General features: G+C 40.8%; 3 protein-coding genes across 4 annotated transcripts; 2 read left to right on the top strand and 1 right to left on the bottom strand.

The window, feature by feature from the left end:
* Positions 1 to 1,065: 1,065 nt before the first annotated feature.
* LOC115662500 (uncharacterized) lies at positions 1,066 to 7,930 on the bottom strand. The gene is made up of 6 exons (XM_056307459.1): positions 7,788 to 7,930; positions 6,118 to 7,668; positions 3,727 to 4,037; positions 3,376 to 3,636; positions 2,910 to 3,032; positions 1,066 to 1,791 (listed from the first exon to the last, which is right to left on the bottom strand). The coding sequence occupies exons 1-6, from the start codon at positions 7,900 to 7,902 to the stop codon at positions 1,282 to 1,284; spliced, it is 2,871 nt and encodes a 956-aa protein (XP_056163434.1). The 5' UTR covers positions 7,903 to 7,930; the 3' UTR covers positions 1,066 to 1,281.
* A 2,062-nt stretch (positions 7,931 to 9,992) lies between these two features.
* LOC130136891 (probable disease resistance protein At1g15890) lies at positions 9,993 to 13,255 on the top strand. 2 transcript variants are annotated; one of them, XM_056307460.1, is made up of 2 exons: positions 9,993 to 10,119; positions 11,001 to 13,255. In XM_056307460.1, exon 2 carries the CDS (start codon positions 11,003 to 11,005, stop codon positions 12,527 to 12,529), a length of 1,527 nt encoding a protein of 508 aa, XP_056163435.1. In that variant the 5' UTR covers positions 9,993 to 10,119; positions 11,001 to 11,002; the 3' UTR covers positions 12,530 to 13,255. The 2 variants fall into 2 exon arrangements, with proteins under 2 accessions (XP_056163435.1, XP_056163436.1); XM_056307461.1 differs by having other exon boundaries at positions 10,082 to 10,119; positions 11,108 to 13,255.
* LOC130136892 (disease resistance protein RPS2-like) lies at positions 12,539 to 14,123 on the top strand. Its single transcript, XM_056307462.1, has one exon. It carries the CDS (start codon positions 12,539 to 12,541, stop codon positions 13,922 to 13,924), a length of 1,386 nt encoding a protein of 461 aa, XP_056163437.1. The 3' UTR covers positions 13,925 to 14,123.
* Positions 14,124 to 19,095: the final 4,972 nt, after the last annotated feature.

Genomic DNA, 19,095 nt, shown 5'->3' with positions numbered 1-19,095 from the left:
TTGGAATCACGTGTGAAAGGGGTAAAAGTTGTTGTTAGTGACGTTTTTACATTATTATGAAATTACATCACTCTTGATTATGATCACAATAATGTGGGTTTATTCCACCCACCATTTGTTACTTTCCATTCGTTTTTAGATAAACTTCATCTTCTCTCTTTTACTTACTAATGTGCTTAAACTGATTTTTGTAAATGATTTTTATTATGAGCTTGAACCTTATAGGTAATCTTTATCAGTTAAAATATTTCAAATCTAAATTGTAATCAGAAAGAATTCACAACTTTGTCCATTAATTGTATGTGAAAGTGGAGTTATTAGCAATTGTATTTTAGGGAGAGATTGTAAATAAATGTTCCATAGACATCGCAAGGTAAAAATTATCAACATTCCTTTAAATTAAAATCATGATCATACAATACTCAACTCTTGGAGGATTCTCGTATAACAAAAACAAAAAATCTATAAACTTCTCTAATTTAAACACACACAAAAATAAAAAGAATAACAGTTAAACAAGGTGGCTCAAAACTATGACATTAGTTGATCCACTTCTTTTATCGATTTTAAGATTAATGAGATCACAATGAGGGTTATTTTGAACTAATCAAATCTCAATAGCTCATGTAAAATTTTTTAAAGGATGTAAATAGCATGAGCCCTTTCTTTTTCATGAAATTTGTAAATTGGATGCGTTCTTGCAGTCAATTGATTTTTTAACTCGAGAATAATAGAATTTGTAAAAAGACTCAGCAGAAATTAGTTCAAAGATAACCCTCGGATCAAGGAAAAAATTACATGGGGTTGCAAAACTAATCACGACATTATCCAAATAGCCAACAAATTAGAGTTTTTTTTTTTTGCCAAACTATATAACATGAAAGTAATTACAGTTATTTTCATTAGTGCCGACACCTTCAAACTGTATTAACTAGAATGATCACGTGCCTCTCGCACGTGCTCTCCTAGTGTCCAATTAATTTTTGCTTTCTCAGATGTAATTTTGTTTCCTAATTTAGAAAACCACACCTTCTTTTTTTATCTTTTTCCTTGAGAGAATTTGAATTAACCTGAAAAAACAACCAACGGTCGTATCCTACGAACGTCTCCGAGGCTATCCGATCATAATCTTGGCGAATCTCAGCATACGGTCTTAAAACTTAGGACCCAAGAAAGAACTCAGAATTACCCTAAATCTCTCCCTCCTTTGTGCCCATTCGAAAACAAACACTGATATCCGAAGCCTTCATACGTTTCTGGTTGTTGATCCTTTTACCGTCTTCATCGAGCACTGCATTCCGAGTCTGTCTCTGTCTCCGAAGAGCTCATTTCACGTCTCGAGGATGGAAGACTCTGGGTCCAAGAAACGGAGAATGTCGTTTCAGTATCCCCTTGTGTCTCTACTGACATAAAACTATTCAATGAGTCCATGCCGGTTGATTCCCTCACAATCTCGTCCACCAACTCTAACACCTCACTCATCTTAGGGCGTGACTTTGGGTCTTTCAGCAAGCATTTGTTGGCTACCGTTGCAAGCTTGTACAAAGACTTGACCTGGTATTTCCCTTCAAGCCTGCGATCCACTATCAACTTAAAATTCTTTGAATCATATAGGTATGGCTGCATCCATTCTAAAAGCTTCTGTTCTCTCTTGGGGAGGTTACGATCTAAAGGACGCCTCCCAGTGATTAGTTCATAGAGGAAAACCCCATAGCTCCATACATCATTCTTCGATGTGAGATGGCCAGTTTGCATGTATTCAGGAGAAACATATCCGCTGGTTCCCACAACCTGGTATAAAACCATCATTAACAATACAAGAAATATAGTTAGAATCGTCCATTGCACAAAAAATTTCAAGGAAGACTTGCATGAGGGTGACACTATGTTGTACTTTAATTTATTCATAGTTGTACCTTAATCAAAAGTGTAACAAATTTGTGCAAGCGTTAATGTTTTTAGCATGATTCGCTTCTAACAAAGGGAGAGGGCAGGTGTAAAAATTTTAGTGCCCCACAAGGCATACAGTATGTAGAAATCACTTTCACGATGTCATTCAGGTTTTACCAAACTTCTCACGGATGCAGGCACTATGTTTGCTTTAATAAGTCTAGCAATGAAGCATGGCAAAGAGATTAAAAGGATATCAGGGTTTTCTATGGAGTTGTACCAAACTCGGAACATTCTCAAAATTGAGTTGGGTTCCACATTCATAGAAAGTCACATGCATAAAAAGCTGATTTAAGTAAATGAAGCACACAAGCCCATTTTAGCAGTTGCTGGATGAAGTACATCATCCCAATCACTAAAAAGTCAAAGTAACAAGAACATGCCTGCCAAAGGAATTAAAAAGGGATGAATTGATCTAAGTAGAGTATTATTAAATTGTCTGCCATAGTAAATGGTCCATCAGAGTGCTAGTCGTACCTTTTGATCTCTATGAATATACGTAATGGATAAAGACTGCTGTAAAGCTTTTCGACCAAAAAAAAAAAAAAGACCATTGTAAAGCTTTAACAAACAATTAATGCTAGCCGTTGATGCATCAGGATTTGTGTTGTGGCTTTTTGTTAACAATTGACGCTGCCCAACTTTATTTCAGAAACGTTAGAGCTTCTAGAGACAAAAAGTACAATAGCCTAGATTACTAAATGGTTCGTAGAGAACAAAAATCTTCATGCAAAAGTCATCATAAAAACATGCCCAATTAGCTATGGACCTTTCTTTCTATGACTAGACTGTCTTCATAATAATGAAAATGAACATTAGACAAAGAACAATGAGAAGGTAAAAATGATGGGAGAAGCTACTGAACAGAGCTTTAGTTATTTAGCACTGAATTATGTCTTTAATTTACGTAGGAACATATGGACAATATATAAAAGAATGATAAATCTATATGAGCATACCGCTGTTGATACATGAGTGAAACCCTCTTGAGGTCCGAGTCTTGCTAATCCAAAGTCCGACAACTTGGCATTCCATTGCCCATCCAGCAAAATGTTTGATGATTTGAAATCTCTAAAAATTATCTGTATCAGAAATCACCCAAAAGGTAAGAAAGAAGGCAGGCCCGGACTTTCAGATGTGTAATCCTGGCCAACGAGAAAGGTTGCTGCCATGTCACTTTACTAAAGAAAACGATTTCAGAAAAAGTAGAAGTTGCTCATAATCATTTAGAGTCATCCCATTGACTCCCATATCTAGGCAAAGAAATGAAAACGGAAACTTGAAAAGAAGAGGATGAGAAAGGAAATTCCAGTTCTATTGGACAAGTGATGCCTAAGTGCTATGGAAATGGGATGGCTGAACTTGAATGAAGAGAAACAAATGATGTCATTTATGAGTCAACGTAAAATGGATCAAGGTAGTAACCTGGAAGTCCATCTGCTCATGTAAGTATGTCAGGCCACGAGCAGTATCTTGAGCTATTTTTAGTCTCATTTCCCATGGAAGGGGTGTTTGGGAGCGAGATGATAAATGAGCATAAACGCTTCCATTCGGCATATACTCATATACCAAAAGCCGTTGAATTCCTCTTTCATCATCCTCGGCACAGTATCCAACTAATTTTACAAGATTTGGATGCTCCACCACACCGAGAACACTAACTTCCGTCACCCATTCTTTATGTCCCTGCAGATAAACAGCAAGCAGAAAATACACTATTACGCATAATCTTAAAAACAGACAAATTACACATGATTAGGGAGGATAAAGTTTTACCTGGTTTCCTTTCCGGCCCAGCTGCTTCACGGCCACTTCAAGTTTTTTAGATGGATCTTCTGTAATCTTGATTGTACCCCTATAAACAGACCCAAATCCACCCTCTCCAATCAGGACAGAGCGGCTGAAGTTCTTAGTGACTGATTTGAGTTCTGAAAGAGTGAAGGCTTTGAGATTGCTGGGTTTCTGCGAAACATTAGGAAAGGCAGTCCTCCCCATAGAAGTTGAAGGGTCTGCATTACCACTGGTCGTCAATGAAACCCCAGGAGGAGCAGGCTGCTCTCTGCTTGCATCACTTGGAATGCTTTGTTCTGCTCAAACACAAAATCAGCATATTAGACAAAATGAGTAACCGCCGATTTGGGTCACTTAGATGAACAACTAGCACCAAGATGAATTAGCTCATCTGCCAGTTGGCCCAGCACATGTTACTTTTCCAATTCAAGGAAATATTCAGTCCAGGCTAGAGGATATCCAATCCCGGATAGAGGAGAGTATGTAGCCACCCAGGTTAATACCTGTGTTCTACAACAAATGACTTTGACAACATACCTCAACTTGCAATCAAAGCGGTGGAAAAAGATGAGCAGCAATGAATCTACCAGATCTCTTGATATAACTAAATAATTTAATGCAATCAATCAACTCCTCAATGAGCTTCACCACTATCAGCTCCAGTTCATCACATAACCTCACTCAATGCTTATTGAAACGCTAAAGCTTTCTTCAAGCAACTCAGAATGACAAATGTCCCGTCTACCTGATATACGACTTTCTCAATCTCTGAGGCACTGAACACTCACTTCTTATGATATCACATCCTCAATCTAGTCTAGATTTTTCACAAACTCATGTCTTCCTGTGAGATACTTTGCTCTCATCACCATTACTAAATGATCTACAACCACAATAACTGTTAGTCACTTGACAAACCAACACTACCAAATAAAACTCTGGGAACAAAGAGCGCTCCTAAGGACGCTGGCAATCAAAGAGAGCCTCAGAGAGTAACTTGGCAAGTTCTGATTGGGCTACAGCATAAGTCGATAAAGTGTGAAACGGCAATTGCACAGCAAATCCAACAAAAGAGTTACATAAACTAGGCATAACAGCACATTTAGAGAGCAAAAAACTCCAACTTGACAAATGTTAGTGGGGCAAATGCATGAGTCACTAAAGCACAAAACCAGAATTAGACTATAAATTCACAATAACAAGCTACATGTAATGGTAAAATACCCCACTTTGCTTCTTTTGGGGTTTGTAATGGTCCTATGGTCTACATCCACTTAATAACTTAAACTTTCAGATTGGACTTTTAGTTTGGTGCTAGAGCCAACTTTCAATTTTTCATGCCCCATTAAATATTTCATTTCGAGTGGGATATTTTATCTATCTTATTATTAAAGTGCATTGATCATATGGTTTTATTCGGGTTTGCACGTGAGAGGGGACATTAAAGTACGGAACATCACTTGTTTACGGAGCTTATAATAACCATCACTTTAAGTAGCAGCTGATAGCAGTCGGCAAGAATGAAATTCACACCAATAGCAGCCACTATCGGCCCTACTGTGGTGATTACACCTCCAAGAGGCTCATATGCCCGCATCCGCAATTATTACAATGCAATCTGTAACACAATTTGAAAAATTTGATAATAACCTTGTATACATGTAGTCTCCCTCGCCCCTAATACCTTAAGCCTTTGGTTGGACTTTGCCACACAAATCAAACATTAACTTCACGTTCATTCCTTCACCAGACCAAAAATTAATAAAATGTACGTTGCTTTCCCTTTTCCCATATGTCCCTCCAACAAACACAAGCAGCATATTAAGAAGTAAGATCTTCATATCGCCAGATAAATAGCACAGTACTTCTACAGAACGTGAAACAGGAGTTCTGATTATTTAATCACAATTGAAAGCGATAATAACTCCCTAAGCATTCTAATGAAGAAATTCTCCTGCTAAAAATAAGTAACTAAGCCAGCTAGTGTTACGTCAATCTACATGCTTTACGGCGGCAAAAATAGACTAGCAATCCAAATCAGTGCACACTAATGCTGTGCCAACATTTGGTTTTGTACACTGAAAATAATATGTCTGAGAAGAAGTCATAGTTCTGAAGATAACATTAGAATGGCCAGAATTTTGTACAGTTAGCCGTCACTGCCTCATTCATAAACATTTCAAGGGCGAGATCAGATATCCGATTTGAAAGAAGATCAGATTTCTTTCAGGTAAGTGTTTACTTTCCAATTTTCTCTTCATTAAGGCTGGGCCTGCAGCTTTTAACTTGTTCAATCAAATGTATCAAATGAAAGTGAAAGAAAAAGGCATGCATCATCTCAACAGAACAATGCTCTCCGCTGATTCTTACCCTTACCTTTAGTTCCTGTCGGATGATTGAAACAGATTTCATTAGGTGATGGACTCTTGAGATTCGGACAATCAATAATGCTCAATTGTTCCAAGTTTGGTGCAATGCGTAAGCCATTGGAAATGCTAATGAGTTCAGGCAATGAGAATAAGGATATTTTTTTCAACTTGGGGACGAAGTAAGTATTCTCGTAAATACAAGCATCTTCACACCTCACTAAACTTAAGATAAGGGGGCAGCCTTCAACTTTGAGCTCTTCTAAGCTATTAAGGTTTTCCAGTAGGCCAGGTGTGAATATAGTAGTCAACCGAGGACATGTGAGTAAGGCCAAGCATTTAAGATGAGACAAGCATCCTTGATGCATTGGCCCCTCATAAATGCCCCTCAAACTCTTCATATGATATACATAGAGATACTCAAGTGATCCGAGAAGCCTCTCATCATTCTCCCATGTTTCCAAGACTATTTCACTTCTATCAGCTTCATCGTACATGTCAGTTCCATCAATAATAACCTGAATCTCATTACACTCCCCAATTATGCAGCATCTCAGTTGCTCCATGTTCTCAATCCCAAAATCAGAAAGCTTAGTGACATCTGTATGGCGGTCTAAGAAAAATGCAGTAGTATGCCGAAGCATCTTCTGGATATCTCTGGGCACACCCACACCGTTTACATATTTCAGGGATCTATCCCAGTGTTCTAACTCAAACTCAAGATCCACCGGGAGACGAGACATGATGCGTTCACCGTGATCGCCAACAATGAATTTGAAATGTGACAACGATCTAGACACCTTTGATGTACCAAACCATTTGAATTTCCTCAGATAGCCCACTTGAGGAAAGTACAGTTTAAGTGTATCCAGCCTCAACAAGCCACAAACATCGTCAACAACAGCTTCCACAACACTCTCCCACCTCTCGTCCTCAGGATTTACATCAATACTTAGCTCTTCTAATTGGGATAGCGCAGAAATAGTGCCTTGAGGAATCAATGCATTTACTTTCGCAGATTTGGTGCCACGATTGACGCGTGGACAAAAAGATACTTCTAAGCAAGTGAGCTTTGTTAGCTTCGCAACCTCCTTTGGCAGATCCATGATCTCAGTCCCTTCAAGATCAAGCACCTCAAGCTGCTGAAGTTCTCCAATTTTCGGAGGTAACACCATCAATAGCTCACAATGATTTAAGAATAGTCTTTTGAGGCTGCTTAACCTGAATAGAGACTCTGGCAAGGACTTGATCCGAGTTCTGGATAAATTCAAGATTTCCAGAGCAGGCATGTAATCAAAGAAAGAGGGACTAATTGTTCTGAGCTTGTAATTTCTATTCAGAAACAAGACCAAGAGTACAGGACAAGGAGGAGGATCCTGGGGTAACTCGGTCAGCTGATTCTCCATCAAGTAAATCTCTTCGAAACTCCGCCATTGCGTGACCTCCGGAGGCTCCGTCAATCCCAAACCCCCGCGCATAAGGACCCTTCTGCTATATCCCGGTGGACTGGGTTCGATGTCGTCAGAACACATCTCAAGTTCCTCTGCCGGTTGCGGTGTACCTGAGTCAAACAGCACATGAACAATTTCAGCCAAGAACCAAACATGTATGACCGAATTCGAGGAGGAAAATGAAGGAAGTGCGAGAGATGTCGGAATCGGACGCTCGAACAGTACGGACCTGAAACCAGAGCAGGACCTGAATGGAGGGCCTGCGACGGAAGACTTGCTCTCGTCCTGCTTCCATGGCGCCTCCACTGCTCGATCGTCCCCGGCTTGCTTCTGACGTTCCCCATGATCACTCGCCAAAGAAGAAGGAAAGTGGTCAATATCACCAAATATGATGGCTGGCGGGTGCCACTTTTACTTTTTCTATTCTCTGGTGAGGAAAGCACCGTTACTGGGGAAAGAATGACGGAGCCGTTACCGTTGCATTGCTCATTTTCAAAATTTCAAAAAACAAAAGCAAGGACTCGGAGGAGGGCTGGCTCCCGCCTAGTTTTTTTTTTTTTTTTTGTGTTTTCTTGTTTTTTTTAAAAAGAAAATACCACCAAAAATCTCAAATTATGCTACCTGTGATAAATTTACCCTGAATTTTTTTTAATGACACGAAAAATCTCAAACTATATTACTTGTGACAAATTTACCTTGATTTTTTTTGTGACACGAAAAACTCCAAACTATGCCAGGCATTTTCGTTTTTGTTTTTTCTGTTTTTTTTCCTTTCTTCTCCGGCGGAGGGAAGCAGGCAAGGGTGGTCCTCGCTGGCGTTGGGTTGGGTGACCTTGCCCGACGCCGGCAAGGGCAGCCCTCACCCGCCCAAGCGAGGGCGACCCTTGCCGGCGACGGGTGAGGGCGACCCTTGCCGGTGGCAGGCGAGGGCAGCTCTCGCCCGACGCCAGCGAGAGTCGCCCTCTCCAACTGCCCTCGCCTGGGCGGGCGAGGGCCCAGGTTAGGTTACCCAACCCCAACACCGGCGAGGACTGCCCTCGCCGGCTTCCCTCCGCCGGAGAAGAAAGGAAAAAAAAACATAAAAAGGAAAAAGACGAAAATGTCCTCGGGCCAAAGTATTGTGAGGTAAATGTGTCACAAGCGGCATAATTTGGGATTTTTCGTGTCACAAAAAAAAGTTCAGAGTAAATTTGTCACAAGTGGCATAGTTTTGAGTTTTTTGTGGTATTTTCCCTTTTTTAAATTTTAGCCTTCTTCTTCTTTTTTATGGAGATAAAAAAAAAGAGAGAAGACAAGGAAAGAAAATAAAAAAAGTAAAGGAAAAAAACCCTTGACCAGCCGCAGAGGTCAATTTTTGGCAATTATTTACGTAATCAGATCACTCCACGTTTTTCTTTTAAAGTTTGTTCATTCATAGTCTAAAGGTCTCAAATAAATAAATAAACATAAAATAGAAAAAAATGGGGCCGAATCCCGGGTCTACTCTAGAACGGCCGATTTGGTACTAGGCCAATTCCAAGGTCCACCAGTTTGGTTGCTGAGCTCAAAAATTGAGAATCAGCTTTAACAAAACAAAACTTGAAACTTATCCACTCTGAAACAATTTACACCTACTATGAATAGCGAGCCGCAATAATGAATTAGAAAGATTGAGTTCTTAAAAAAGAGAAAGTAGTGACCACCTCAATAATCAATCAATATACACCATTAAATTACGTGGAACCCAAATGGGGCCTATCTCATTTAAGTATACCTATGAATTGGGCATACATGTATCCATTGTATCCAAGAATCTTTGGGTGGAATAATAGATATTGCCTGCCCTCTCCCTTTAAGACCATTCCAACAACATTTGACCATCCACTTAAACTTATAAATTTAGGATGTATTTATTTTGTGAAAAATGAATGATTTGATAAAAAAATTATTAAAAAATGATCGTTTGTATTTTTTACTAAAATTAATGAATAAAGAATATCTTCATCGCTTACAAAAATAATAAGACAATTTTTGTCAATAATAAGAGCATTTTTCATTAATTAATTACTTTAAACGATAAAAATAATTATTTTAATGTATTTTCCAAATCATCAATTGTTTCGAGAAACAAATTAAGCCTTATAATCTGTTATTTTTTTTAGCCAAAAATGAAAAAAAAAAAAAAGTTATTTCATCCCATTTGTTTTTCGGCATGAATTGCTTTATTGACTTTCTCTCACTGTGCAGAGAAGAAGAGTTTCTCCTATTAATTTGAACTTTACAAAATTAAAGAAGCAAGGAGAAAGAAAATGGACAGTATTCAAATACCTAATTAGAGTTAGACACGTGGAGGCATTGTCCCAAAACTTGCCAAATTTAAAATCATTTGCTAAGGTGCATGAGGGAATTTATGCAATTGTGTAGGTGCAATGTGGTCTTTCTGACAAGTCAACGTCAATGGACCACCACTGATTCAACCCCTCTCTCTCTCTCTCTCTCTCTCCGTCGAGCAGCTTCAACTGTTAATTGACTTTTCTAAGATGTGATTCTCATCTTGCCAATCTCAATCTCTGCAGAATCAGGTACACGAGATGCTTCTTCACTCGCTCTAATTCTAATATATGCTGCTTGTGGGAGTGTATTTTTATCTTTTCCTTTCCTATTCTTTCTTTCCTTTGTGTTTCCTAAGCCTGTTCTTGAAAAGGATCCAACCTCTACTGCAAGATTGATCCTCTGCTATGTGATGAAACGATGGTATGGTGCGATCACAAAAAATGCAACTTTTGCAGCTTGCACTGCTGCCATCTCCTAATTCCTGATGGTCTAAAATGGTCTTCTTCTGAATCAGTGGGTCTCTCGGATTGAACTCTGTGGATGTCCATGTAGAACCTAACATTTCTTCCTGTGTGTGGCTAAGACGGCAACTTCCTTTAAGCACCCGATTATAAGATAAAGCTCTTTTTTTCATTTGGTCTGCCTTTTCAAGTGCCCATTTTGTTGTGGAAAGGTAGCATTCAGATTCAGTGTGTACTTGAGCTGAACCAAGAGCTGCAAGGTTGTGGCTGCTGAGACTTCTCTTACTACTTTGACTTGCCTTTTGCTTTTATTACATTAGCATATAAGCATGTTCTAGTTTAGGTACTGATCTTTCCTAAAAACATAGGTTTGAACATATGGGTCATATTCACTAAGACTGTAATTGAGCCAAATGCAGAAGTTTTGAGTTTTTTGTTGTTGAGACATCCCTGTTGAAGTCTCTGAATCATTGCAAAAGTTACTCTCATTCCTCTTTTTTTGAGGATATTTTCCTGTACGTTCGCTCGACAAATGTAAAGTCGAATTCTGTTTTCCCTTTTGTCTATGTATACATCTCATGACTAAAATGGATGACTTGCTCTTTTCTACTCAAGTAATCTGCATTTTCTTGGAGTGCTTTTTCAAAATAATTTTGTTCTTGTGATAGTCATGGTTGAAGCAGCAGCTTCCGCCATAGCAGTCGAAGCCTACAAGGATGGACGTAGCATTTTTGGCTACATCAGTCAAAAAATTGACTACGCTGATGATTTCAAGGTCAATTTTGAGAAGATGAACGAGCAAGCAAAAATGCTTTATGCAAGAAGGGATGATGTAGAGGCAGAAATAAACAAAAACAAGATGAAGAGGGCTACCAAGGAATGTGAAGGCTGGATTAACAGGGTCAAGGCGGCCGAACAAGAAGTACTCAAATTGGAAAGCAAGTACAAGAAAGAGATCGTGCATGCTTGGAGATACGCTCGATTCTGGTCGCGTGCAAATCTCAGCAAGCATATGGCCAAGAAGCGTGAGGAATTACAAGTCCTGCTAGAAAAAGGAAAGCTTGATAATGGGGTGGTAGCTGAAAGATCCCCGGAGCCCGTGAGAGTCATAGATGCTCCTAGCACTGAGGATAAACCTTCGCTACACTGGGCTGTCGAGGAGATTTTGGGTAATCTGAGGGAGAGAAATATCAAAAGGATCGGACTCTGGGGAATGGTGGGGACTGGAAAAACTACGGTGATGCAGAATTTGAATAATTGTGAAGAGGTTAAGAAAATGTTTGATATTGTCATTTGGGTATCGGTGTCGAAGGCGTGGAGCATTGAGAAGGTGCAAGATGCAATCACACAGCGTCTGAAGCTGAAAGTGGAGGGCGGAGTCAACACGGTTGAGACTGCTCAACTTATATCAAACGAGTTGGCAGACCTGAGGTACTTACTTCTCCTTGATGAAGTTTGGGATCCTTTTGATATACATGAGATAGGTATTCCCAACAATGACAAGGACAGCAAGGTGGTATTTGCCAGTAGATTCCGTGATTTGTGCTATGACATGGATGCTGACGAGCTTGTCAATATGAAGCGTTTATCCGATACCGATGCATATAAAATGTTCGAAGAAAAAGTAGGTCGAACTATGAAAAATCCAAGCATCATACCTATAGCACAACTCGTGGTTAGAGAGTGTGCTGGTTTGCCATTGTTAATCGATAAAGTGGCCAGGGTTTTTAGAAAGAAGGACAACATTCACCTATGGAGAGATGGATTGAGGAGCTTGCAGAGATGGCCCAGTATCAATATCCAGGGCATGGATGAAGTGCTCGAATTCCTCAAGTTCTGTTACGAGGATTTAGATGGGGAGGATAAAAAGGTTTGCTTTCTTTATGGAGCATTGTTTCCTGAAGACTGTGACATATTTGTGGACTATCTGATGGAATGTTGGAAGGCAGAGGGATTTCTCCATACCATTGACGAGTTTCGAGATGCACGCGATAGAGGGCACAACATATTGCACGATCTGATTAATGTATCTTTGTTAGAAAAAAGTGCGATGAAGAGACATGTCCGAATGAACAAAGTACTTCGTAATATGGCCCTTAAAATTTCATCTCGAGTCTTAGACCATAAGTTCTTGGCAAGAACATGCGAGGGGCTAAAGGAGGGGCCAAAGGAAGAAGAATGGGCCTCTGCAAGTTGAATTTCTTTGATGGATAATGACTTGTGCAGTCTACCGGCAACACCAAATTGCACAAATCTTTCGACTTTACTTTTGCAAAGAAATTACAATTTAATGATGATCCCAGATAGCTTCTTCTTGTCTATGCAAAGACTACGAGTGTTGGACTTACACGGTACGGCCATAACATCCCTTCCACCTTCTTTGTCTTGCTTGACTGATCTTAGGGCACTCTACTTGAATTCCTGCACGCGTTTAATACAACTACCTTCAAGCTTAGAGGCACTGGTGCATCTGGAGGTGCTTGACATACGGCGCACCGGAATCATCTCTTTACCTATTCAACTTGGAAGTTTAACGCATATGAGATGTTTACGCATGTCATTGTCAAATTGTGGCGCCGGAAACCCAGTCTCCAAGGTGATTTCAAGCATTTCATTATTAGAAGAACTCATCATTGATGTAGACCCAAACACTTTGTGGTCTGATCAGGTCATGAGGACCATCACGGAGGAGGTTTCTACCTTGACACGGTTGACTTCACTGACGTTTTCCTTTCCTAAAGTGGAGTGCCTTGAAATCTTCGTCAGATCAAGCCGGCTGTGGAAGGACCTAAGCTTCACATTTCAGTTTTCAGTCGGTACTTGCAATTCGGTTAAGTATCATATTCTTGATTATTTTGAATATCAGTTGTGCAAGTGCTTGAAGTACGCAAACGATGAAGGCATACATCCTATGATCTCAGAAGTACTCACTGAAACCGAAGTATTTGAACTGATTGATCATAATAATATATTGAGCTTATCAGATTTTGGGATTGAGAATTTGAGTAAACTCAGAGCTTGTTCAGTGGAGGGTTGCAAGGATATCATATGCATTATCGACGGTACTGTAGCACCACCTCGTGCATTCGAATGGCTAGAGAGAATGGTTATAAACAATGCCCCAAGTTTGCATTGCATTTGGAACGGTCCCGTGCCTGTGGGAAGCTTAGGTCAAATGACTAATTTAACCTTGTACAATTGCCCCAAACTCAAGAAGATATTCTCAAATGGATTGATTGAACAACTATCCGAACTACAACATTTGAGTGTCGAAGAGTGCTACGAAATTGAGGAGATCATCCTTGAAAACGAGAATCCTTGCTTGGACTTGAGAACACTTCCGAGTCTTAAAAAGGTAGTACTTCATGATCTTCCGAAATTAAGGAGCATTGCGCCGGATGACTTATTGATTTGGCCTTCTCTAAAGAGAGTGGATATAGCTTCATGTCCATCCTTGTTGAAACTGCCCTTTACTGAGAAAAATGCTGTCAATCTAAGATTCATTGACGTCGAGCAATCATGGTGGTATGCATTGGTGTGGCGAGACGATGCCATCGAGCAAAGATTACGGTCTTTTTGTAACTTCATTTAATCTTTCTCTATAGCTCTTTGCTTATTGTTCATCTTGCTTGTTGTGATTGTAATTATGTATTAACATTTGCTTTCCGTTTTGTTTCCCTGCATGCACAATCCATTAAATGGCTATTGGCCGAATGAGGTGATGAAAACGATAATAAGCAGGATTCTGGTTATGTTTTCCTAAGATCCCTTGTTGCAATACTGAGCTTCTTTAGTACTGCAAATTATTGTTGCTTCTTGTCTGGAAATAGTGAATTAAATGTAGTTGTTCTCAATATCATGCGAGTTATGTATTGCAAGTTTGTTTGCTGTGCTTGTAATCTCTAGTACATAATGTAAAAGTGACCTTTGAACATTTAATAAGTTTTACTAATATCAAAGAAGAATTGTGTAGGGCGTGCATATTATGTGAATTAAGTTCATATTAGTTTGCCCAACATATTCTGTCTGTCCCTTCTTTCCTCTTCTTTTCTCATTTACCATTTCTATTCTGCCAAACGGTATTTTTAGGACTTAATTGCACTTTTTTTGTAATTTTTAGGACTTAATTGCACTCATTCTTAGTTTTTTTTTATTTCTATTATACTATATAGTTATCTTTTGTATTTTTAGTTTAAAAGTGCCAATTATGTTCTTCCATTCTTTTTGCACTCTATGGGTTAGTGTCTTATTTTATTGAAGCTACAGTGAATCGTTAGTCTACTATTATTTTATTCAGCACAATCTAATGTAATGGACTAAAGAACATCACATATTTATAATTTCAAGTATTTTTTTTAATTATTTCCTCTTTAAAAATTCTTTTTAGTCTTGATTCTCTTTCTTTAATCTTTATAATAACAATCACATCCTACATTGAAATCTTAAGCTTCAATTTTGTCTATAAACTTATGGAATTATGATGTATGATGAGATAATGTCATTTCTTTTTTAAATTTCATATCATGAGGATGAGATAAGAGATTATGCGAAGTGCGATAAACGTTGGGTTGACTTGGGATTTTGCCGAACTTTCAGTTTTGCGAAACTTTAATTGAAAGAGACATGAAGCTTTCCATTCCATTTCTCAATTGAAATGCACGGCGATGGTTACATTTTTTCTGGGAATCATTAGATGCGCTGGATGCATATCTTTCGGGCAACCAACTCGATGGGTCACTGAATTAGTTAGTGCACTTGTGGAACTTAAAATATCTATGGCTTTCTAGGAATTCTTTCTTGGGTCCAATTCCTGAAGTTATGGGAAACTTGCAAGATTTGGTAATCGCTAGGTCTTTCAAATAATCGATTGAATGGATACATTCCACTGTCATTAGGTAGTTTGTCATCTTTGACGGATCTAGAACAAATTCTCTGGGCGTGTTCCAAATTGGATGGGACCAAGTTTCCGGTCTCTACAAATTCTTGGGTGGCAAGAAAACAAGTTCACTGGCAGTGTCTCTTCGCATTGCAAATGTTGAACCTAGCCGTGAATAACCGGATTCCAAATTGTCCTGGCTATATGAAGAAGATACCAATGAAGAAGGAAGGTGATGTTCTGCATAGTCATAATGCTCGGGTTTGCGACTGGGTTGTGGGGAGTTGTTCGAGCAGGTTGGTGTTCAAGAAGTATTGGAGCTGCACGTACTTCGTGGATCGTCAAATAGACACGATACACGTGATTGTTGCGGTGGAGGGAGCCGGTTTGATGAGGAGATTGACAAGAGCGTCAAGAACTAAGAAAGGCCTGTTCACCACATCATCAATTAATCCAGTAGTTCTCCGATCTCGCGAAGTTCATGGGCATTCTAGTCCTGCAGAAGAATCATCTTTGTAGTTGGCTTGTTTCTCAGTAGCAGCCAACGTTTGTTTTCTTTAGTTTCAAGCTTGTTCGAGCAAGGCTTCTAGGGAACGCATGGGCAGTGCAAATCGTGTCATTTGGAATGTAATGTTGCTCAGCTCATTAGCAGTAGCTGTACTTCGTGTCATTACATTCGTGATGTTTCGCTTGTTAATGATGTAAAAATATACAAAATCAGACCGTGTAATCTTTCCCAAAATAGATTTCCTCCCTCAATTTTAGGACACCAGGAAAAAACATATGGTAAAAATTACCAAAAAAGTCCTAAAACCTATTGCACTTGAGCCAATTCAGTTTTAAACCTTTTAATTTGATCAATTTAATCATAAACTTTTTGACAATTTGTTAATTGAGTCATTCTTGCCACTTTTGGTCGGAAATCGCTGACGTGGACACTATGTAACAGCCTGAATTTCGATGTAATTTCGGGATCAATAAAATTGACAATATTTCGCATTTCATTTTAGTAAGTCTCGCCCAGAGCTGATCACTCTAGGGATACTAACCAATGAGGTATGGCTAATTAAGAAAATGGTATGTGGACCAGGGACCCGATCACGAATCGGATACCGATCGCGGGAAATGACGAGGGAATATTTTGGGCCAATGTGGGCCGATCTTAGGAAAAGTGACGGATTTGGTTTGGCCAAGGCCAACGATGTACAATCGGATCGCGGGTGATTCCGCAAGTCCGAGAGTACACGTGGCCAACCAGTCCCGAACTTGAGCCGAACGATCGCGACCTTTGGAACTAGCGATAATTCCTCTCATTCTCTGAGTAATCGAGACCGTCATGACTCGGATAACCCTAGGTCGATACGCGTAAACCCTAAACAGCCGCCTGTTAGTCAGAGGCTTTAAAATTTGAAATCTAGCGAGTTTTGGTCACGAAATTGGACCCGAATTTCAGTGTCGATTTTCGAAGGCTTAAAAGATTATTTTCACGATTCTGATGTCATATTACGCTGGTCACATACGTTTGGAGATAGTACGGTCGAAAAACGGGATTTCGACCCGGAAGTCAAAAATTACGGTTTTGCCCCTGTGGGCACCGAGGTTGGATTTTGAGCCCACTTGAGGTTATTTTTCGAGGCCGATGTCATTTTGGGGTGGCTACATGCATTTGGAGCGGTTATGGCCAAAAATTGGAATTTCGACAAAAATTGGAAAAATAATATTATTTTATTCCCGGAACTTCGCAGTCGATTTTCGAAGGCTTAGAAAGTGAATTTCGCGATTCCGACGCCATATTATGTTGGCCACGCACATATGGAACACGTATGTGTAAAAATTGGAATTTCGCCCCGGGACCGGAAAAATGACAGTTTTGTCCCTGGGCTAATTTTTGGTCCGAATTTTTTGGGAAATTTTTGGGATAAGTAACTGTGGTTATCAGCTGCATTATTGGACCGAAAGACCCAATTGCCCCTCAATTATTTAAGCCTATCTCTTTAGAACCGTTAGATTAGGGGCGTTTTGGTCATTCCTCGCGGATCGGCGACACGTGGCACTTGTGGGCTGATTTATTTGACCAAGTTGGACTGTTTTTCTCTCTCCTCACCCTCCCTCATGGCCAGAACAGCCCAGAACAGCAGCCCCTCTTCAGATTTCTCTCTTTCTCTCATTTTCTCTTTTGGCCAAGCTTCGCTGGAGCACGCCGCCGGCCACCGGAGCTCCGCCGCCGGCCACCGTGCCTTCCCGTCGACCACCACAGCCCCCAGCCTCAGTCTTGCCCCTGTCCGACCTCTTTCTCCCTCCCTTTCTCTCTCTTTCTCCCTCTTTTTCTCTCTTTCCGTCCGGCAAATAGGGCCGCCGAGCTTCGCCGAGCTCCGATCGCCCGTTCGGAAATCGCCACCCGGCCCGTCCGGCCAGCTCGTGCGTCGCTGTTCATCGGCGGCCGTACAGTGTCAGTACGGTCGGCACTGTAGCAGTTCGTACGCCGCTGTCCGTACGGCCCGCCGTGGCCGTCACCGCCGTCTCGCCGGCCACCGTTCCTGCCCGTCCGTACATGTCCATACCGCTGTGAACAGTACGCCGTGAACAGTACCGCGTGAACAGTACGCGCCCTGGGAATTCCGCCGCCGGTTTCACTGTTCATCAGTGATCGGCCGCCGTTCCCCGTCGCCGTGGTCCAGAAATTAAGTGAGTATATTTCCTAAACCCGGATTAGGACTGATAGTGCATTTTTCTGGACTGGCTTAGATATTATCCGTGTATTCTGGACTGGCTTAGGTAGTATCGGTATATAATCCGAACTGGATTGAGGATCAATTGGTGGTATAAATCCAAGAAAATTAGTGGGATTATTAGATATAATTATTGGGCTAATTCGGATTAGTTGGTGATTATGTGATTAGACTGCCGGGTGTGCCCGGGCTGAATGACTGGTTGATTTCTGTGCCCAATTGTTGGGAAATTGTATAATGCCATGTCGTGTGACCGAGTGGCCGACCAATGCGGAGTGTGATTGGCCAATTGATGGCATGAATTTGACTGGGTGCCTAGATTGGTTGTTGCTCATGGTGCATTATATTGCATTGCATGGTCACGCATTGTGAATGCCGAGAGTGAGGCATGTGATAAATTGTGCGAGAATGCGTGTCTGCCATGAGCGTGTGATCACTTAATTAAATTATGCCCAAATGCATTACGTGGGGCTCCGATAAAATTGGCAGTGTGTCGTGTGATCACTTAAGGCCTTCGGGTCGTGGCCTTCGGGTCGTGCCGTCCTGAGGCGTTTACGCGGGACAATGCCCGGTTTGTCCGGAAGACGGCCAACCTAATGCGTTTTACGCGGGCTCTGGTTCGTGAGGAGATTGGTGTTGCGCCTGATGCGTTTTACGCGGGCTAGAGACACCGGGCCATGAAGTGTTGTTGGCCTTCGGGTCGTGACCTTCGGGTCGATTGATAATATATAAAAATGAGCATTGTGCCAACGTGCATCGTTTGAGCTGATTCATAAGCATGGCAAATGTGTGCCAGTGTATATGGCTGAGGTGCGTGCCGGTGATTTGTGTGTGAGGCAGACACTAATGAGCATGAGCATGCGTATGGCGCACGTGTGATTGAGTATGATTGCGCCTGTGCCGTGATTATCGTGGTAATATAAAATGCCTAACCTGCAGGGTCAGCCAGGTGAGAGATCTGGGCCAGAGGGCCTAGGTCGGAGGTTATTTATGAGTGAAATCGCTGTGTGATTGTGTGTCATGGTCAGGAGATTGCATGTTAGCCTAACCTAGGTTTAGGGGGTTATACTCGCTGAGATTCGTCTCACGGTTGTGTAAACCGAAACATTTCAGACCCCCAGCCGTAGGATGCCGAGGAGAGCGCCTCTTTTTGGTATA

The sequence above is a fragment of the Syzygium oleosum genome, unplaced genomic scaffold (assembly GCF_021117445.2).
Source record: "Syzygium oleosum isolate NSW1041296 unplaced genomic scaffold, Sole_v2.1 Sole_v2.53, whole genome shotgun sequence".
Taxonomy (NCBI): domain Eukaryota; kingdom Viridiplantae; phylum Streptophyta; class Magnoliopsida; order Myrtales; family Myrtaceae; genus Syzygium; species Syzygium oleosum.
Note: the sequence above shows the minus strand (reverse complement) of the source record. Positions and strands in the feature narration are given on the sequence as shown.

What these genes read in the sequence shown, in the direction of transcription:
- LOC115662500 (XM_056307459.1), bottom strand. Translation starts at nt 7,902, where the DNA reads ATGGGGAACGTCAGAAGCAAGCCGGGGACGATCGAGCAGTGGAGGCGC. An exon ending in TCATCCGACAGGAACTAAAG is followed by an intron (nt 4,038 to 6,117) that starts GTAAGGGTAAGA and finishes GTGTTTGAGCAG; the next exon opens with AACAAAGCATTCCAAGTGAT. An exon ending in TGGGCCGGAAAGGAAACCAG is followed by an intron (nt 3,637 to 3,726) that starts GTAAAACTTTAT and finishes GTTTATCTGCAG; the next exon opens with GGACATAAAGAATGGGTGAC.
- LOC130136892 (XM_056307462.1), top strand. Translation starts at nt 12,539, where the DNA reads ATGGATAATGACTTGTGCAGTCTACCGGCAACACCAAATTGCACAAAT.
- LOC130136891 (XM_056307460.1), top strand. Translation starts at nt 11,003, where the DNA reads ATGGTTGAAGCAGCAGCTTCCGCCATAGCAGTCGAAGCCTACAAGGAT.